The following is a 19,360-nucleotide window of genomic DNA, read 5'->3' on the forward strand; positions in this document are numbered from 1 at the left end:
ATATACACTGTGTGTGTGTGTGTGTCTATAAGGCAGGCAGAAGATGATGAAAAGCTCCAAATAGGAGTCATTAGTTGTAGGCAGAGAGCGTGTGAAGGGCTTCCCATCTCCCTGCGTGAGTTACCTCATTATCTTGCTCTATTAAGGACACCCACCAATTCGTCTGCTTCCCATCATTCCAATATCTCCTCCTTTTCCTCCTTTTTAGCTATTACCCCCTGCACCCCCTGGAGGGCGGTACCAGAGATGAAAGATGTGTGGAGTGACCACAGAGTATATATGTGTATAGAGGAAGGAGGAAGGGGGTTAATTGGGGTGAACGTAAGGCAGCGTGGGTGGATGTAATGCACTGCTAAAGTTGAGGTAATTATATGGTGACAATGTGGTGCAGGGTTTTTGGGTGTCCTCTGTGACCCGGTAGGATACCACTGAATCAAATGAGAAATTCCCCCTTGATGGTACAACTAAAACGACATAATAGATACCCATGTTCTGGACTGATGAGCGGCTAAGGGTCAGTTATTTTGTAGATGGCTGGCTGGGGAGAACAGTGCTTTTCATTGCCTGATTAAAATGATGTCACACTTTTATTGTCAGTTTCTTACTAATAAGGATTTAACAAGGGCTGAGGTGCTGCACGAATGTTACCTACAGGAATGCAGAACAGATGAAAGTCATTATAGCCAAACTGCATTTGATAAAAAAAAATGTTTGCCCTGTGTTACTTCTGCAGCACAGATAGACTCACTTTGGCTCTGTCTGCAGGCAGGGTGCAGGCTGAGGGGGCTCCATCGGGGCTATGCACTTTGGAAGGGTCTCCATGCTGGGGCCCGGCCATGCCCAACTGGGAGCAACTACAGTGAGAGTGCGACTCCACCTTTCTTCCTGAGATTAGGTAGGTCTTCAGGCCTGGGAAAACACATCAACAGAAAGAGAGAGAGACAAGCATGCCAATAGTACATTAATGCACAGCTGGAAAAGGCCTGAGTTGAGTATAAGCAGTTCAGGTCTTTAGAGGTTTTGGCAGGCACCCAGAATGAAAAAAAGGAAGAATAGCTGGATATCAGTTTGTCCCAGATGAAAAAGGCAAAGTAACACCCTGAAGTAACTACCACCGACATTCATATGTACATGCATATGCTGAACATGACTGTTATTTATTGATATAACATTTTTCTACTTTGTCTTTTCCTCTTTCACACCAAAACCAAGAGACAGACCAAAGTGGGCTGGGCAATATGGACAGAATCAAATATCATGATATTTAAATACTTTGATATCAATATTGTGGCAAAATTGTTTATTGGTGTTTTTCATAAAAGACTGTTGATAAGCAGCATTATGAAAATGGCTAGATGCACCCTTCATAACCAGGAAAAGGCAACATTTATGCCATATCACGATATTATGATATCTAAAATCCCAGATGATATGTATTCTCAAATCAGGATATTGACATAATACCAATTTATTGCTCTGTCCTTCAAAGTGGTGAAAGAGGGAGAGTGAAAAAACTAAGGACAACATCAAGAAAAGAAAAATGTATTCCCCTCTGTCAAGGTCCACAGATCTATTTTGTCCCCTGTCATTTCTGTTCTCCCCTGCTCTCTGTGCCCATTGCTCTGCTCCCCCTCTGTGGCCAAAGGGAATTACAAAAGGTTTCTGTGCAGGGGACGGTGTGGCTGGCTCCAACACTGAACTCTTCCTATAGATCCTGCCTTTTCTGCCTTTCCTACTTTCACTTCTTCACAGGCCGCATATACAGTAGTTAAGAACCATGCAACTGCTTTGCATTTGTTCAGAGTTTTATGAAAAATGACAATAGCCTGTGTGTGTGTGTGTGTGTGTGTGTGTGTGTGTGTGTGTGTGTGTGTGTGTGCGTGTGTGTGTGTGTGTCCAATCGTGAGTCAGCTTCACTTTCACAGAGGGCGGGCCAGGGCCAAACACTGGAACACCTGTGCCTTTCTGCATCCATCAACACGATATCATTTCCATCACTCCTGTCTGTTTGCTTTGTGTGTTTGTTTGTTTGAGAGACACAAATGAGTAGATCATATTTCATCCACAATTCAGCCTTTTGAGTGGACCAGGCCACAAAACACAAATTATCAGTACAAATTAATCATTGTTGATCTTGCCAATGAGCGCAAAGCGTTTCACCTGTCAAGTCGACCGTACGGGACGCTTTGGAACGCACGAGTGCTTGGCTCCCCTGACTAATCCTTCTCGGTGAATTTGAGTGTGTTTCTTTCAAGGCGCTGTCAGATCTGTTCACAGCTGTATTGACCTCTTCACACACGGTGTGGAGGATAAGAGGGACAGGGGATTAAAAATGAATCCCAGTCCTGTGCAAGCATTGCAGTGTATTGCCAGTGCACAGATAGCAGCAGTGTGCTCCCTTTGAGCTGGCTGCAAAACACAGTAACTGGGAAAGATGCCTTATTCAGTTCAGCGCATTGAGACTAAGTAGGCTTTTGACAGGACTACAGTGGGCCTGTGTACATCAGCTAGAGGTATAACCATTCATTCACTGCACTGATTATAAACAACAATCTGCTAAAAAGAAATAACTGGAATGGACTGCCTCAGCCTGAATCAACATGAAATGCATTAAATCGAATCATTCAAAATTCCTTAAAAAAAAAAAAAAAAGCCAGGATCGAATGTTGTGATGTAACAGAATAGTATGAACTGACTGCTATGTTTGTTTTTGTTTTTTTTTTTTAAGTAAATAATGCCAGTAAATAATGTATAAGTAATATTTTTTTCAATTTTTTTACATTTCAGAGGGAAAAGCAGTCCTACATTACTGCGTGTGTTTATTTAATGGATATACAATTTTGGCTAAAAGTACTGAATTAAACTGACTTGCCAAACTTTCAAAATGGCTTGAATCACGATTTATCAACTCGAATCAAATCGTTCCAAAAAAGAAAAATCATTCTTAAATTAAATCACTGGCTAGTGAATCGTAAACTGAGCTGAATCTCTGTTAAAGATTCACAACTCCATACTAGTTTTGATGCATTTACGCTGCATTAGTAATCCATTGTGTCTTCTTTCCAGTCCGTAAGCAGTGAGTGACAGGCCACAATACAGTAACAGGTGGGTGTTTGAGTGTGTGTGTTTGTCAATAGCCCAGGTAAAAGCCTGTGGCCCGGCGCTGAGCCACATAATTCAGCTGTCAGTGAAGCTGCAGCCTCGGGCTCGGCGCATTGTCGGCCCTAAGTACTTCAGACAGGCCTGCCACCACCTAGCCTGTCCTGAGCCACCCTGGGGCCTCACTCTGACACACACACCTTACACATAACAGTCTCATTCACATCTGTCCACAGAGGTACAGGCACATAAACACGTATACGCACCAAGAACGGATACACAAAATGAGGAGAAAGTAACATGCACAGCACATCTTCTCTCTTTCTCTAACACACACACGCACACAAACAAAAATAGACAGCCCCCTCAACCTCCTACACACACGTTCACTGTGTCCACGCACAGTAGAGGTGAAGATGGACAGTTTTGCTGTGTTGATAGTCAGGATCATGAGGATTCAAGGCTGAGAAATGAAGGCAGTAAACAGCAGTAACAATGAATTAATTACAGCAGCGACGCAGAATGGCACAGGAGAGGAAAAAAAACAGGAAAACTGAATGGGGGGGGGGGGTTTACTCTCACTGCCTCTGAGAATGTGTTAAGTAGAAGCATATGTGTGTATTGAGCCAGGCAACACATACACAAAAACACACACACACAAACACACCGCGCACACACACCCTGTGTTGACTGATTCCGCTACTTTGCTAATGAAATACTTCCCTCCTTCCATGACACACACCGACGTCCACTTTGTCTCGATCAGCCTTGCACCTATTGGGTCAATAATAATCCCTGTTTCTTCTCTCTTTCTGGTTCTTCCCCCTTCGTTCATCTCTTTCTCAATATGTCAATACTAAGCCTGGCTAAGAAGAAGGAGCTATTAGTTAAAAGGAGAGACAACAGTGTGTAAGATAAGGGAATTGCTGCTTTTGTGTCCCTCGACAAAGATTTCTTCAAGTCAAACGGGGGCATTTGAGTCAGAAAGAGAACAACGTTCATTTTGGGATTTTAAAAAAATACAGAGCAACTGAAGCATGTGAGTCACACCTTATTATTTATATATATTTGAGTCACGATTCACATAAAAACCTATATCTGCTGACTGTAAAAGCGAAGGTTCCTGCTGAGCGGTGAAGATTCTGTAGGGAGGGAACCGTCCCAAATCCAACTTAACGGAAATCACTGGACCATTCAGTTCTATTACCCAATGCTATAGCAGCTCATTAAAGACTGCAGTAATGCAGGAATAGCAGGCTAGATGACGCGCTGACTAACAAATGACCCGAGAGAAAGAAGTAAAGACAGAGAGAGAGGGGAGAAGGGAAGACGGAGGGGGCTTTCGAGGTGAATTTGACAACAAAAAGCATCTATAAAAGAGTACTTGATCCAGTTCTGAAAGTGCTTTCCAGAATATAGAGGAAAAATAAACAAAAGGAAAAAGTAGCCACATTAATCTGTGCGCAGGAAGAATAAAAGGCGACACAGCTGGCACAAAAAGGATAAAAACTGAAGGAAGTGGCTGAGCGAGGTCAGAGTTCCCCTGTTCAGCGTCTTTATGAGTTACAGGGAGTAATCATTCATAGTAAATTGCCACATTTATGACAGCCTCCCTTTTCATCTGGCTTTCACTCCATTCCTTTTGCCAGATTAACCACTGGCCAGGGTTGTCATTTCTAGCGCAGGCCAACAGCAGGGGAAGTTAATGGGGTGTTGAATATATATGGTATTGAAGGCGGGGAGTCCATCGCCAGCCCCTTCCAGGTTAATGTGAATGTAGGCTGCTTTGATCCCGTCTCCTGGCCTGACAGCTTGGGTCAGAGAATCACTTCCCAAGGCGGTGTCCTGACAGCCACAGAGCAGCAAGATAAATCCCCATCGACAGCAAGGGGCTTGCCAAGATGTATGTTATCTGTCTGTGTGTGTATGTGTGTGCGTGTTTCTGTAAGTGAGGCTATGTAGGTTGAAGTGTCCGCGCGTGTCTGTGTTCCCGATCATTCTAGGACAATCCCTCGCCTTTACGATCCAACCTTGTGGCGAGCTGAAACTGCACTGGTGTAAGGCAGTAAATCGTGGCTGTGGCAAACTGTGGTGTCCAGCTGGCCGCACCGCCCGGCTCAGTCCGGTCCAACATCAACACAGTACAGCTGTGCCGCGGTGTCTGTGTGTACGGCCTCACCGCGGGGAAACAGAGACCTCAAGCTGTGTGTTCCAATTTATGTTCCTTGCTCCTTTCTTGCTGTGTGTGCGTCTGTTTTGATTGGCTATCTTGTGTCTGTTTCTATACATCTCTCAGTCTGCACACACTCGCCTGACGGTCTGTGTCGTGCGCTGGCCTCCGTCTATCTCTGATGACCCTGGGCTAATCGAGGAGCATCATTAGTGGCAGCGTCTGTGCTTTATGGGACTTGAAGTGTCCTGTCCTGTGCTATCAGCTGACAGAGAACAGAAGATAGCCTTTCGCTGTGAGAGCCCAGTCACATTATCTCCCTCTTCAAACCCCTTTGTCCAGGACAGAGATGAGCGACATGAGAGAGGCACTTTGCAAACAAATAATGCCCTCGCTTCCACGCCCGCCTTCCTCTCGTCTCCTCGTGCCGCATCCGAGCTCTTCTGGGACAAAGGCTGGCCCCAAACCCCTCTGTCCGTGACGCTGAGAGGGGCTCAGTGTAGAGGTTGTCTGTGACACACATAAATGAGGCGAAAACAGACACATACACAAACGAGATAGCGGCAGGACAAGACGGACTTAACACGTCCCTCATGACTATAGCAGCAGAGAGAAATACATCAAGACAGGACAATGACAAGCCTTACAATGTCATCCTTCAGACAGGCAGGCAACTGATATATGATTTACCTAGATGTTTTGATCTGGATAGATGTCATTTGGTTTATATTCCACATGTAATTACAACAAATAGTAATATGGTATAGGAAGAATGTGGTATAGGAAGACCTCACTAATCCACACTTGAATTACACTTCTCATCCATTCTTGGTTCTGTTTTCATATAATCTTTTGAAATGTGTGTAGAAGGGAAAAAAAGTGTGTGAGGTGTGCGGGAGCAGCTATTATCAAAAGTGCAGCTCACCACAGGTCACCCATCCAAATTGTTGCCATGTCATGAGACAGAAAAAAGCAAACAAAACAAGTAATAAATGAAGGAATGAATAAATTAAGAACAAGAGGTCAAAATATCATGCAAAAGTAAACAAAAAATCTAATTTTGCCTTAGGGATACATAATAAAAAAAAAAAAAAGCAAGATAAAAAAGCACATGAGGACACATAAATATGGAGTGTTCATCACAAAGCAACACACATTGCATTTTAACTTTTATTTGCACCCCAAGTGGGACTGAGCGACCACTACTGCTGTCCCAAGGTTCTCTAAAGGCAGCACAACGCAAGGGGCAAGTCAGAGAGCTGGCAGATCTGCTCCGAGTAACACACACTTCACACACACCCACACACACATAGCGTGTGCCTGATCATCTGATAATGACAGGTCTGTTTTCCAGGGCCAGGTATCAGAGCAGGAGGGCAGGGGAACAGGTGGCACAGAGAAACTAACCGTGCCAGCTCTCAGCGCCAGTTGGCAGTGCTGTCCAGCAGCCACTCCCTCTTTCTGCTGCGCCCCCATCCTGGAACATACATCCTGTCCCTGCTGGAGGAAGAGGGCAGGAGAGGCAGGAGGAGGAGGAAACCTGCGCAGTGTGACAGGCTAATGGGAAGACTTCATTACTGCAGCATGACTAGCTGGGCAGAACAAAGACGGAGCAGCTAGAGATCAGAGATTCTATAGGAAAGGTGAACCGTTCAAGGAGAGAAGAAACATGAAACAAAGCAACTCGGAGAAAAAGAGAGAGAAAGAGAAAAGAAAAAAAATTGAAAGCTATGGTCTGTGCCGTGTGCGAATGAACCCATTCTGTCAGAAAACATGAAAGACACATGCATTTTTCATAAGGGATCATCAAGGGATTCACACTGTCATTTCTGACAGTAAATGTCGAGTGGAAGACTCGTGCATGTGTGTGTCCTCGGGCCAAGGACAGGTACATGTGTGTTTCTATGTGTGTGTGTGAGTAGTGACCTTCCTCTTAACAGCTGAGCACTTACTGCTGGGCACGGTTTAGTTCTGAGGCACTAAGAGACATTTCAGGAGGTGCGCAGAATTATTCAGACTGTCAAATTGGGGCAGACTTTCCCCCACTGTCATCGGATGTCAAGCAGAGGAGCCGGTTTCAAAGGCCTGTGTACAGGAATTGAGAGGGATGTTTTATATGCTGAGTTTGCTAACAACAGAATGTCCTCTGAATAATATATCGGAACGGATGTTTCACACTTTGTTCCATTGACTACATGCATAAATAATAGTAAGACAGGTGCTGATTCTACTATATATAAAGCATACAGGCTGTATTTGTGTCATATCCTGTAAATATGCATATGTGTGATGCTGCTTCTCATTTGTTGCCAATTATTTGTTTCTTATTATTTTTTGAGCAGATTAAAATTAAAAAGAAAAAAAGTCACTCTCATGGTGTCTTGCACAGACAAAAGACTGTTAAATGACAAAAAAAATGGAATCTAAGTATGCTTACATAAATCAGATTGGCTTACTGCTGTAAAAACAGAGTAACGGTATTTTTAAAGTGGACAGTGAAAAAGCATTATAATGAGTTGCTTTCATTGGAGCAGCATGGTAACATAATAGTTACTTGTTAAGGTAACTTGAAGTTGTTATTTAAATTTTTTTTTTTTTTTTTTTAATTCAGCTTTGCCAATCCCACCAATGGGTTCACTACAAATACTGCACAAGCTGATTTGTTCAAACACACAGAACTTTATTTTAAATTCTAGCAGATGACCGAAGGTTTCCAGAGATACCAAGCATGTCTTACTGAAATACAGGGAAATGTGTATAAAATGATGCACAAGACATCTAGATATTTTCTATCTGATGCAACTGTGCAGCCATAAAAATGGCATCTTGGCAGCATTGCAACCAGCAGACACAGAATATGTATGCAGCATTGTCATACAATATAGAAAAAAAATGTTTTTCTAAGGTTGAATGAATTTAAGGGGAAATTTAAGGAAAAATCAAGCTTTAAGGGGTTAAAATAACTTTCCCCGACACTGGCACCTGAAAAGCAAGGTTTTGTATACTTGAGGCAATTAATGTCATGCCTGTTGTGAACAAGTCAAAATCAGTAAAACACAGTTGGGCGATATTCACAAACACACTCGGAGACCGCAGACAACCCCAGATAAGAGTGACCTCTTGGTACAGTTACATAACCTTGAGTTAACAAAAAGTAAACGAGATTCCGGCACACCACCTGGGCTTTCTCAGCGCATTAGCTTTCCAAGTTTTGGGACAAAAACACTTTGGGAGCTCTCTTCTCTAAACTGTGGGTTGCATCAGACTTCTCTGCTTACAAACTGCACACAAAACAACACTGTCCCAGCACAACGGGCCACGCTGGGGTCTCTCTCTCACTCCGTTTACAATCAACAATATTTAGAAAAGGGACAGCGGTGAACCGATGTCCCATCTCTCCACTTCCTCGCCCCATCCTTCCCCCCTTTCTGTCCCTCACTCCGTCATGTAAACAGGGATGGCACTGAAGCATAAAGGGTCCACATTTGGCGTGCGTTTGTTCCTGGCTACAATCCGGCCCTGCCGTGGCTCACTCAGAACGACAATAGAAACACTTGACATCTCTCCAAAGTCTTTAACTCCCTCTCCTCTCTGCCTGTCTCTCTCCCTTAGTCCATTTTGTTTTGTATTCTGTACCTCCAATCCCTCCATCCTCGACGGTCCCCCGGCTGTCAGGGTCCGCTGGCAGAACAATAGACAGTGCTGACATTCCTCCAAAATCTTTAAACCCCCCCAATCCTTTGCTCAGTGGCCTATATTCGCTCCCTTTTTTGTCCGTCTCGCTATAACTCACTGTCTTTCTTTCTTTCTCTCTGTCCCAAATCCAACGATCCACCCTGTTCTTTTATGTCCCGGCCGATATCCGAGCGCCTCATCACCACATAGGATTAAAGAGCTCTTCTTTGATCATCCCAAAAGCTCATGCTCACTTTCCATCTCAGCTTCTCTTCTGCCATCCTTTTCGTCCATACACGCTTCTGTACATTTTATTGCCCATACATCCATTTTTTTCTCCATTATAATGGTTTCCATATGGCTTCACGCCATCCACCACGTCAATACAGTCTTTAAATCTAACACCGGATCATGTTTTTTAACAAGTGAATAAATCTGCCCCCCGTTTACGATGCAAATCAACTTGTTCCAAAAATTACCTTGAATCAGGAGTCCTTCTTGATACTATTATCTGCCTTGTTTGACAACACTGTGTCGTGGAAAAAAAAAAAATCTCACGGCATGGGCAGAATTTTTACAGATTCAGATTTAAGAATAAATAGGGTACTAAAGTCCTTACAAGCCAATGTGCAGACTGAGCTCTCATAATGCTGCAGTTTCTACTTTCTTAAGAGGTTTATTGGTTATTTTATGAGTTATGTATTCTATAGTTTATTCTGGCTCCTAGAGTGCTCTGCCCCTCTTAGCCTCATTTTACCTTTTATGGTGTGGACTTCTGTAGGTTCTTTTTATGCTGTTTCTTATATCCATTATCCTCTTGTTAAAGCACACTACTGACTTTGTGAAACACATGATAAATTAAATGAATAAAGGTTATTATTATTATGACCAAATGACTTGTTAAGAGGGGCAATCTTTAGAGTGCAGGCATGGTGATGCAATTTTGAGGATAAAGAAGCATAACACAGGCAAGCAGTCATGTTACTCTTGTCCCTGGTAATACAAAGCGTGAGTTGGTAAACCCCTTGACCTTTTCTGTTTTATTATTGAATATTAAGTTAGATCTAGACAGACTCATATATATACATATATATATATATATATATATATATATATATATATATATATATATATATATATATATATATATATATATTCAGGATTGCCTCATTTGTATTCTGCAGTTTTCATATCACAAAAGCACAAAAGGTAATTCTTGTAAAAAAGAATCCATTTCTAATTAATTCCTGGGACATAAAAATAAAACAAATCAATAAATAAACCCATCTATTCTGTGCCAGTCTCACCACTAATAGAAATTCAATATCATATCAACATGCTGAACCATCTCATCCTGTGCTGCTGTTGACCCATAACAACTGTGTAGTGCATTAGCACTCTTATCGATGAAAAAGAGTCACTGAGCCCGGGCGGCTTGGTAAATGATCAAGGCAAACAGCCAATGCACATAAAACTCTCCCGCCCTCTCCTCCCCCTCTCATCCTCTCTTCTTCTAAGATCACTTGCACAAGACTGTGCTTATTCAGTGGTTTGAGTAATGGCATCTTCATAGAGGTTGACGATGAAAACCTATCTACTGAGCGCTGCACCGGTCCCCAAGGACTCTTTAAAAGGCCTCTTCAGCGATGAAGCAGGAGTAAATGAGGATACAGGAGCGTGCCTTCTACCGCAGGACCCCTGACTCATATCCTGCCTGAGAGAAACAGAGAGAGACAGAGAGAGAGAGAGTGTGCTTGTATGTGTGCGTGCATGTGCGTTGGCATTTGTTTTTGCGATCATATTGACCAGCGTCCTCTTAAAGAGCAGAGGTGACTGGTTCATTAAATTTCACGGTTAAGCAGAGAAACACAGACCAGAAACAATTAAATAAACAGCCTGTTAAGATAATCATTGCTGTTATGCTGGATTGACGCACCCATCCTTTCACAAATGGCAGAGGCAGGAGTGGGTAGCCTCAATACATTACAAAAGAGAGAGAGAGAGAGAGACAGAGAGAGAGAGACAGAGAGACAGACACAGAGAGATGGAGTGAAAAACAGTGATAAAAGGCTGAGGAAAGACCTCTCTCAGGAATATACTATATGAGGTACTTAGCATGTGTGCAGACACACGCACACATGCACATACACACACACACACACACACACACATACACACACACACACATACACACACACACACACACACACACACACACACACACACATACGCAGTCCATCAGCAATGCGACAGCATGGTGGGATTCCTGGGGCTATAAAGTATCTGTCCTGAGTAGCAGCTGACAGCTGGAGGGGACCCAGGAGGGCTGTCCCACACTGAAGCTGAGCCCGAGGCAGGGAGTGCAGGACACAGGGCATGAGAAAAGAGCCGGTCGCACCAACTCTACACACACATGGTTAGCAATGAGACAACATCTAACCGATAAGAAATGACAGGAACAAGGAGGACCATAATGTAAAGATTGAAGATTAATAGCCGGAGATATGTCCATACAATACCGTAGGCTGAAGGAGGAAGGAAAAGATAGGAAAGAGAAATGAAAAGGAGGGAAGAAAGAAAGGGAGTAGCAGAAAGAAGAAGATGTAATAGAAAGGCCTCTGGCTACAAGAAAACCAGCAGCAGAGGAAGAAGAGTGCAAAATCAGGTTCACACATGAACTGCAGCCCTGAACTTATCTCAACATCACCCAGAGGAGCTGCATGTGAGAACACAAATGTCTGAATCAGTTGGACCAGACAGATAATGGACTTTACCATGCCAGCTCCCTAAACCAAAGCCCATGTAATGTCTGATGGAGCCCATGTGCGAATACAGCCAGTCCTTGTCCAGAGTATTCACAGCGAAGGTGTTAATTTCTATCATGTGACTGGCACGAAACCAAAAAACTGTATACTGCTTTCCACTCTTCTGCTGATAATGCAGATAAGTCCAAATACATGTAATATTGATATGAAAGCAACAACAGACGAGTCGGTAGCATTGTTTCGTCCACCATCTTCAATGTGCAATAAACAAAACACTGCAATGTCTACAGTGTGATTTTTTGCACTCTAGCTAGGTGCCACCCCTCGCCTAAACCATTTCCAGTAAGTGAGAACACATCTGACATGTAAAATCTCATATGAGGTAGGAGTTTATGTGAGAAAACAGCTGTGGAGAGTAAAGCTCACAGACTCCCCATTCCTTACAGCAGGAAAGAGCTAAAATGGGGCAGAACAATGGAGAGATACTCCAAAATACATTTCACAGTCTGCATTGCTAATAATAATACAGTCATGCACACATCCACACAAACAGTGCACAAACGAGAAGGCATTTGTCTATTTGTGTGTTAACAAGCGCTCACATGCACACACACAAACACGCACACACACACAATCTGTGCAAGCTCAATGCATCAGCAGGCTTCAGGGTGGACTGGCTCCCTGTCATTTTCCCTCATTCATAATTCACAAAGCCATTTATCACACACACTCCCTGCTGTGCACACCAACTAGTCACTACAGCAATGGGCAGCGCACAAAAATGAGCAGGGTGTGGTAGCATGTGTGTGTGTGTGGCTGCATGTGCACGTGGATGATTGCATTTAGTGTACTTGAATCTAAAGTGTATGAAGTGAGTGTGTGTGGGTGCCGGGTGGGGGTGGTGGCATTGTGTGTCACCTTAAGAGAGAGCTCCATCCGTCAATGTCAGCAAAGGCGAGCACACGTCTGTCAGGAGGAGTGCTGGCATTTTCTGTACCCTTCATCACAAAGGGGAACAGCATAGGATGCATCAGTGAGTCATGATGGCAATTTATCAGCCAAGCATCGGCATGACCGTGAGAAGAGCTTAGCCCCATGTACAACTTGACTCACACTGTATCGGTGCAGATCTAAATGAAGTAGCAAATGTGCGGCGAGAAAGCAACAGCGGGGGAGAGAAAGACAGAAAGATGCTTTCACATTGCTTCCACTTTCCAAGGCTCACAAGTCTTCGAGGGAGTGGGAGTATGTGTGGATTCATATCTGTGCAAGTGTCCTTTATAGCTGCAGCAGAGAAAAATGGTCCATCTCGTTCCTGCTAAACTAACACAAACAGGCTTTTGCTTGACTTTAACTACAATATCAAAGCCTGAGTTTCAGAGCTGAATAAAGTCAATTTGACCCCTATCCCCCAGTCAGAGCACCAGCCTGTGCATCTGAAAAGACCCTCCAGTCTCCAGCTGACCCTCACGCCCCTCCATAGCCTGTTGCCATGGCAATTAGCCTCAGTGGACCCAGGGTGCAGAGCTGGTATGTGTGTGCACGTGCGCGCCTGTGTGTGTGTGTGTGTGCTTGGTCCAGCAGATGGGAAATATCCTTTCACATGTGTTGTGCTGAGGCTGGTATTATGAGTGTGTGCCAGCTGGAGCAGCACAAAAGCCCTGTGCAAGACAAACCTTAAGGAGCACCTCTACCTATTTTACTATTTCCCTCTGAACCTCTCTGCTTCTGCCTCCCCCCTGCCGCCTTTATGTAGTTTTCCTTCTTTCTCAATCTGCAGGAGGTGAAGTTGTGTTCACAGGAAGATATGAGAGCAGATCATCTCAGCACATTTGCATATGCGAGAAGTCCTACGGTGTTTGATCACAGATTGGCTTCCTGCATGCTATCAAGCAGAGAGCTTTGCAAGAAGATTCCCTTGCAATCTCTGGCTGTGCTGAACTGTGTTAAACTTATACTAAGGCATATCACGATGGTGTGATATCATCTCCATTATATGATGCTGTAGATGAGATATGTTGTCCCCTAGGGTGCTGAAAGGAATAAAGCCACATCTCAACGACAAATCATGTTTGCACGCCTTTCCATTCCAAGAGCCTAATAAATATTGTAGGTATAAATATTGTGAGCAAAAACCCTTGCGGTCTTACTTTGTAGTCTGGAGGGAAGAAACAATGCAGTCCCATAAATAAGGTACCATACTGGTGGCAAATCGAACAGCTGAAACATGGGGCCAAAGCACATTAACTCTCCCATTTCTCCAGACTTGGGCCCCCTGGCAAGAAAGGAAGCAGACTTGGTAGACAGACATCAATATTTGTGTTAAAATTAGGCTACTAATGCCTTTTTTACACTGACCTGAAATCCCACTACCATCCTCCACTTGAGCTCAGAGTAAATGGGTTAACCAGCATTTCAGTCCTGTGTTCTAAAGCCTGCAAAAGTAGCAGGTAATTATCAGCTTCAGCTGATTGGCAGAGGTATAAATGGGTCATCCACTAATTTGTGACATACATAAGGCACAATAATGCAGGACATGCTCTACATTTTATGTAGGCAATTCTAACCTCAGTGTAACTTTAGACTCTGGCTAATGTTTATAGTGTAGCTGTAATGAGAGACCGTTGGGGTGGGAGAAAACACTGTGTTTCAGTCATATTAGAAGATTGTGACACCAGTTAACCTGGAAGTGAAATATGTGGTCCAGGACGTCATGTAATGTAAACTGTGTCACCCACTTTTATTGTAGGTAGACCATGCTACAATTAAAAGTAAAATCCCCTTGCCTTTAAAAAAAAAAAAAAAAGTAACAGGTATATAGATACAGTATAACAGGTTCCTGGTGAGTCTCTATTTTACTTTTCTAATACATAAACCCCTAACTTGTTTCTGCATCAGGGCCACACCTCCCTAAACACACAGCATGCACTGTGCATAGTGCCTCGTGTAAATGTGGTGCATATATGCGTGCCACAATATTCCCGTTGTGAGCAGTTCACAAGGCCCCCAAGCCATTGCTTGCGAGGCCTGCATCCGCCAAGTTAAGTCAGTTGAGGTCTGTCACCTAGTTAATGCATCGCTGTAATGACAATCATCATCTGACCAATCACTGCTCAGAGGCGGGCACCAGTGCAGGTGAAAAGATGGTGACGAAACGACAATTTGAATCTGGTGCAAGAGAGAGGAAAAAAAGGTGGGTATGTTGTTTAAGAAAAAAATATATATTTTTAAGGAATGCATCTTTTGGTAAAATAGTTTGTTTGTTAATTGATAACCTATTTTGTGACATAGATTTATCTATTTCACATTTATTTATTCATTTCAGGTTAAAGTTACTTTTGTTAAAAGACAAAGGTGCCTGCCTGTCTTTGTTGAAAGACATAATTAATTAATTTTTTTTTATTTCAGATGATATTTCTTCTTATTAATAAACACTGTTATATTAATAGCATTTTGTTATGCATTGATTTTGTACCTACTGTACACTTGGCAGGCGAGAGCATAGACTGGGGGGGCCTCATAGCAAAATTTGCTTAGGGCCCCAGTTTGGCGAGGGGTAGCTCTGTTTTGCAGTGGTGGTGGCTGTGCATACAAAGCCTAAGCAAATCAGCTAAAACCAAAGAGAATATCCTGACCCTCACAGCCATCCCTCCCATGCCCAATCCAACTCATACACAGGATACTTCACCTCAATCCTTGCCAGGCACCACCATAAATCAGATATTGATATTGATTTTTCCCTTCCCCTTAAACTTGACTCTGATAAATGCCTAGATGCTACTTAGCAACAGCAAAATACCATGCACCAGACAGCATGTTGTGTCTGCATGCTCTAGTCCACATGCTACATGCACTGTGTTTGTGTGACATGCTGAGCAGAGTCAGCAGTTCACATGCGTGGCCCCTTATCAGACAGACAGTGGTGGTGCTGGTTTCAGGCTCTCTCATCATCCTCACCCGAGGTCATCTCTGTCACAGCAGATAGAGACAGGACACTTCAGCACTGAGCCAATAGGACAGCTGTCCCCTACAGGGGGACCGAGAGGTCTGTGGGGTCCTCTGACCGTGGAGCACAACAGGATACATGGATGTTCAGAACATCAAGAGCAGGAGCATGCAGCAATCTGATTTTTATTATTATTATTATTATTATTACAGCTTACTAAACTGTGCCTTCTGCTTTGCTTTTGATCCTGAATCACCCAAATCTCCAATTAGGGCTGAGCAGTAACAGTAAAAAAAAAACAAAAAAAAAAAACAGATGTAATGATTGGAATATCATTCACAGTTTTGGTGGGAATGATCATTTTTGTCATACTTTTCATTTTCACCAAAAAAAAACTAATAACATGCTGATTATGTGATTTTGGGGGTCTGTAACAAACAAACATGTTGTCTTACATCTGGATAATATGATTCATATGATATATTCATACTTAGAGATAATAATATATATAATATTGTAATGTTAATATTTAGGGCATTTCTGCAGAACAATACAACATTTATTATTCTTTTTTGTCACATTTTATCTTTATCAAAAAACTACAGGTCCTCCTTAATTTTCTGATATTTTGATTTGATTGTTTATCCCTATCTTCAGTGTCTACAGTGAAACAGCAATATACCTTCCATGTGCAACTCTCCAAAATGAACAATGGTGGCCAAGTCCCGCTGAGTAATCCTGTGACACAGCAGAATAATCTAAATGACCATAGCTATACAATTTAGCTAATCACCACATCGCACACCTGCAATAATCTTGCCACGTTTGCAGAAAATGACTCAAGGGATTCTGCAGACAATCTCAATGTGATGAGCCCAAAGATGTTAAATGGTGAGACTGCATTGCCATAGGCTGCAGCTCAACGCTGTGCTAAAGTATACTATGCTGCACAGGACAATACAGTCCTATGCAGCGTGATGCATTATGCCATTACTCTCTCAGCAGAGATGTAATCTACCATGCGGAGCCAAGGTGTTCTATGCAGGGTTCAGCTGCTGCAACACAATATAGCAGTGCACAGAGTCGCCTCAGTTGACTCTATCCTCTGGCGGCATTTCAACAGTCACGCTCCCCTCCCAGACTTCGATTAAAGGGCCGCTGCGGGCCACGGTATGTATGCTGTGTAATAGTAATCCAGGGATCTATTTACCCCTAGTTTTATAAACCATCACAGCAGCTGCCACCGCAGCTTAACCACACTATCACTCCACGTCTGACCCACCTCCCCCCCGCACTCCACCCTTAAGCCACTCTACTCAGAGCTCTCCACTTCGCCATCGACCCCCCTGTCTTCCCATAGCAGAGCTGAACTCTGTGTGTGCATAATGATTTGGACTCAAGAGTCTAGACAAAAATTATGCAGGTATTTGATCGCTGGCTGAGGTGGTAGGCAGCTGTGTATACATTAATCGGTGAAAATGCAAACCATTCTCAAGCACGGCATTGCGAAGACAGACACAAGGAGAGTGCTTCAGCACACACTCACACACACGCACTGCTCTCTAGATGTAACATCCAGAGGGTTAAGTGTCTCCAGCCTCTCTTTCTGAGGTCCGGATACACCGTAGTGGTTGTCAAACAACACTAATGTGCTTGTGCTCCATTGCAACTGCTGCCCAGTGGACCCAAACCCAGCTTCAGGCTGCAGATCTGAATCACAGCTCACAGCACCTTTTCTATTCCCTCTCTCTACTCTCTGCCTTGCTTCATTTCTCCACCCCTGCTTCTTTTAGTGTAACCTCCCAGCAAGCTTCATTTCTCCTCGTCAAGGTCACAGGTAGCACTGTTACCCTCAATTGAGCCTCAGGCAAATACTGCACACTTTGCTGACTGGCAGTACATCCCTATGGAATAGCACTGGGAAGGGATAGAAGGGGTATAAAGGTGTGTGTGTGTGTGTGTGTGAGTGTGTGTGTGTGTGTGTATGACTTTCCCAATGCTACACATGGCCTTCCCTGATAACCAATACCTGCTGCAGAGTGTGAAGTAATAGGGTCAAAGTGAAGGGATGCCGAACATTCATCATCAGGACAATTTGCAGCTAAGTTCTGCTCCATGCTCCAATCAATCGTAATGTAGCTAATCAATTATGATTCTGAATGCTCAAAGGTGAACATGGAACCGGGACAAATTAACAACTCAGACCAGAATACAAATGATCTTTCTCAAGTCTTTTTTTTTTACTGCAAACACAACCTCTGGCCTTGGATGATTCCCTTTGATATTCACATGACAAAAAAGCCTTTCTTTTTCCCCTGTCATAAATTACACACCCATGACAGCCTCATTATAGACAATCAATATCATTTTCAGTGATAAAAAAGGCTGGCAGGCAGCTGATGTGGTTGGGGTCGGGAAAGCACCAGGCCAGTGTGGAAGATATGATGATGGAGAATTACTAACATTAATCACTTTAGCCAGGGAGATTACCCAGTCTTGCTTAATTAGAAATCTCCTGCAGGGTGCAGGAGGAGGGGGAAGAGGGGAGGGGGGAATAGAGCTGCCCAACACAGCTTAGCTCAGCGGTTAAGTTGACAAAAGGTCACACTCACAATTTCAAACTGAATCTGAGAACCTGCCTCATCTTGGGCGATTGGTTACTGGGAACTGTACATAACGGGCTGTACTGTACATAATGGGCACAACAGGATTATGCAATTATATGAAAGAGTTGTCATGGGCCTAAATACATTAAAGTGTGCTTTGCATCATCAAAGTTGAGCTGCTGGTGTACAGATGAGCTATTTCGCTTCACACACACAAACATGGAAGATACTCCCAAAACAACCAGTCGTCTAATGTTTGCCACTTTATGAGCCACTGAAGCAGTTAAAGCAGTGTGACAGGAGAACAGTACATATCTAGACACCATGACCCTCATGGTCTCTGGACAGCAGCAAAATTTCTCATGCAATTCATAAGGTTAGCCAAATGTCTGTATTGTACGTACTATTCTGGCAACACCACGTTAGGAACAACAGCTGGTAAGCATCCCAATAACTGCGGTTGTTCCATTGTTTCTGCAAAGTGTGACCCTTAGTTGACATCAAAATGCATAGTCTGAAGAGGAAGCGATCTATCTGTAGCGCTCTGCTGTGATTCTGTCATCACCAGGAAGATAACAGAACCATACTGACAGCTTCCATAATCTTCTGCAGGTGCCATCGTTCTGCACAAAGGAAGGACACAGCCAGGTACTTTCCAGGGAAACAGCCAAATATAGCTCCCATTTCCAGTCAGCCAAACAAACAACACAACAGGGGCTGGGCTCACGTGTAGCCCCTTATAGAGACAACCACACATGGAGACGGAGGAGGGGGGGGTGGTGGAGAGCCTCATGGGGTGTACTGTTCAGAAGAGCTTTTTAAAAGGATGATCTCAGCATGTTCTTCCAAGGGGGCGTGTTGTGGGTTGAGATTTACTGGTTGCCCTTGAAGCTCAACCCAATTTTGCCAAACCAGCTAATCTGAGGTATGACATGCTTTCACCCACTATGATGTAGAGCTAGCCTAAACATCTCCATTTGTCTCCAAAAACCACTGGCCTTGGCTCCGTGCAGAGGAACCCAACAGGATGCACCTGCAACACTCAGCTGACCACTTGTGGCTGCACCCCATGAGAACTGCTGGTACAATGCACCACAAA

The 19,360-nt window shown here is 43.6% G+C and overlaps 1 protein-coding gene across 1 annotated transcript in view; it reads right to left on the reverse strand.

The window, feature by feature from the left end:
* Positions 1–19,360, reverse strand: part of LOC115364459 (adenylate cyclase 9) — a 35,020-nt gene that overhangs the window by 11,327 nt on the left and 4,333 nt on the right. The window contains exon 2 of the mRNA XM_030059038.1: positions 749–909. Within this exon, the coding sequence (XP_029914898.1) occupies positions 749–909 (161 nt within the window). The remainder of the gene's footprint in view (positions 1–748; positions 910–19,360) is intronic.

The sequence above is a fragment of the Myripristis murdjan genome, chromosome 8 (assembly GCF_902150065.1).
Source record: "Myripristis murdjan chromosome 8, fMyrMur1.1, whole genome shotgun sequence".
In the NCBI taxonomy this organism is placed as follows: domain Eukaryota; kingdom Metazoa; phylum Chordata; class Actinopteri; order Holocentriformes; family Holocentridae; genus Myripristis; species Myripristis murdjan.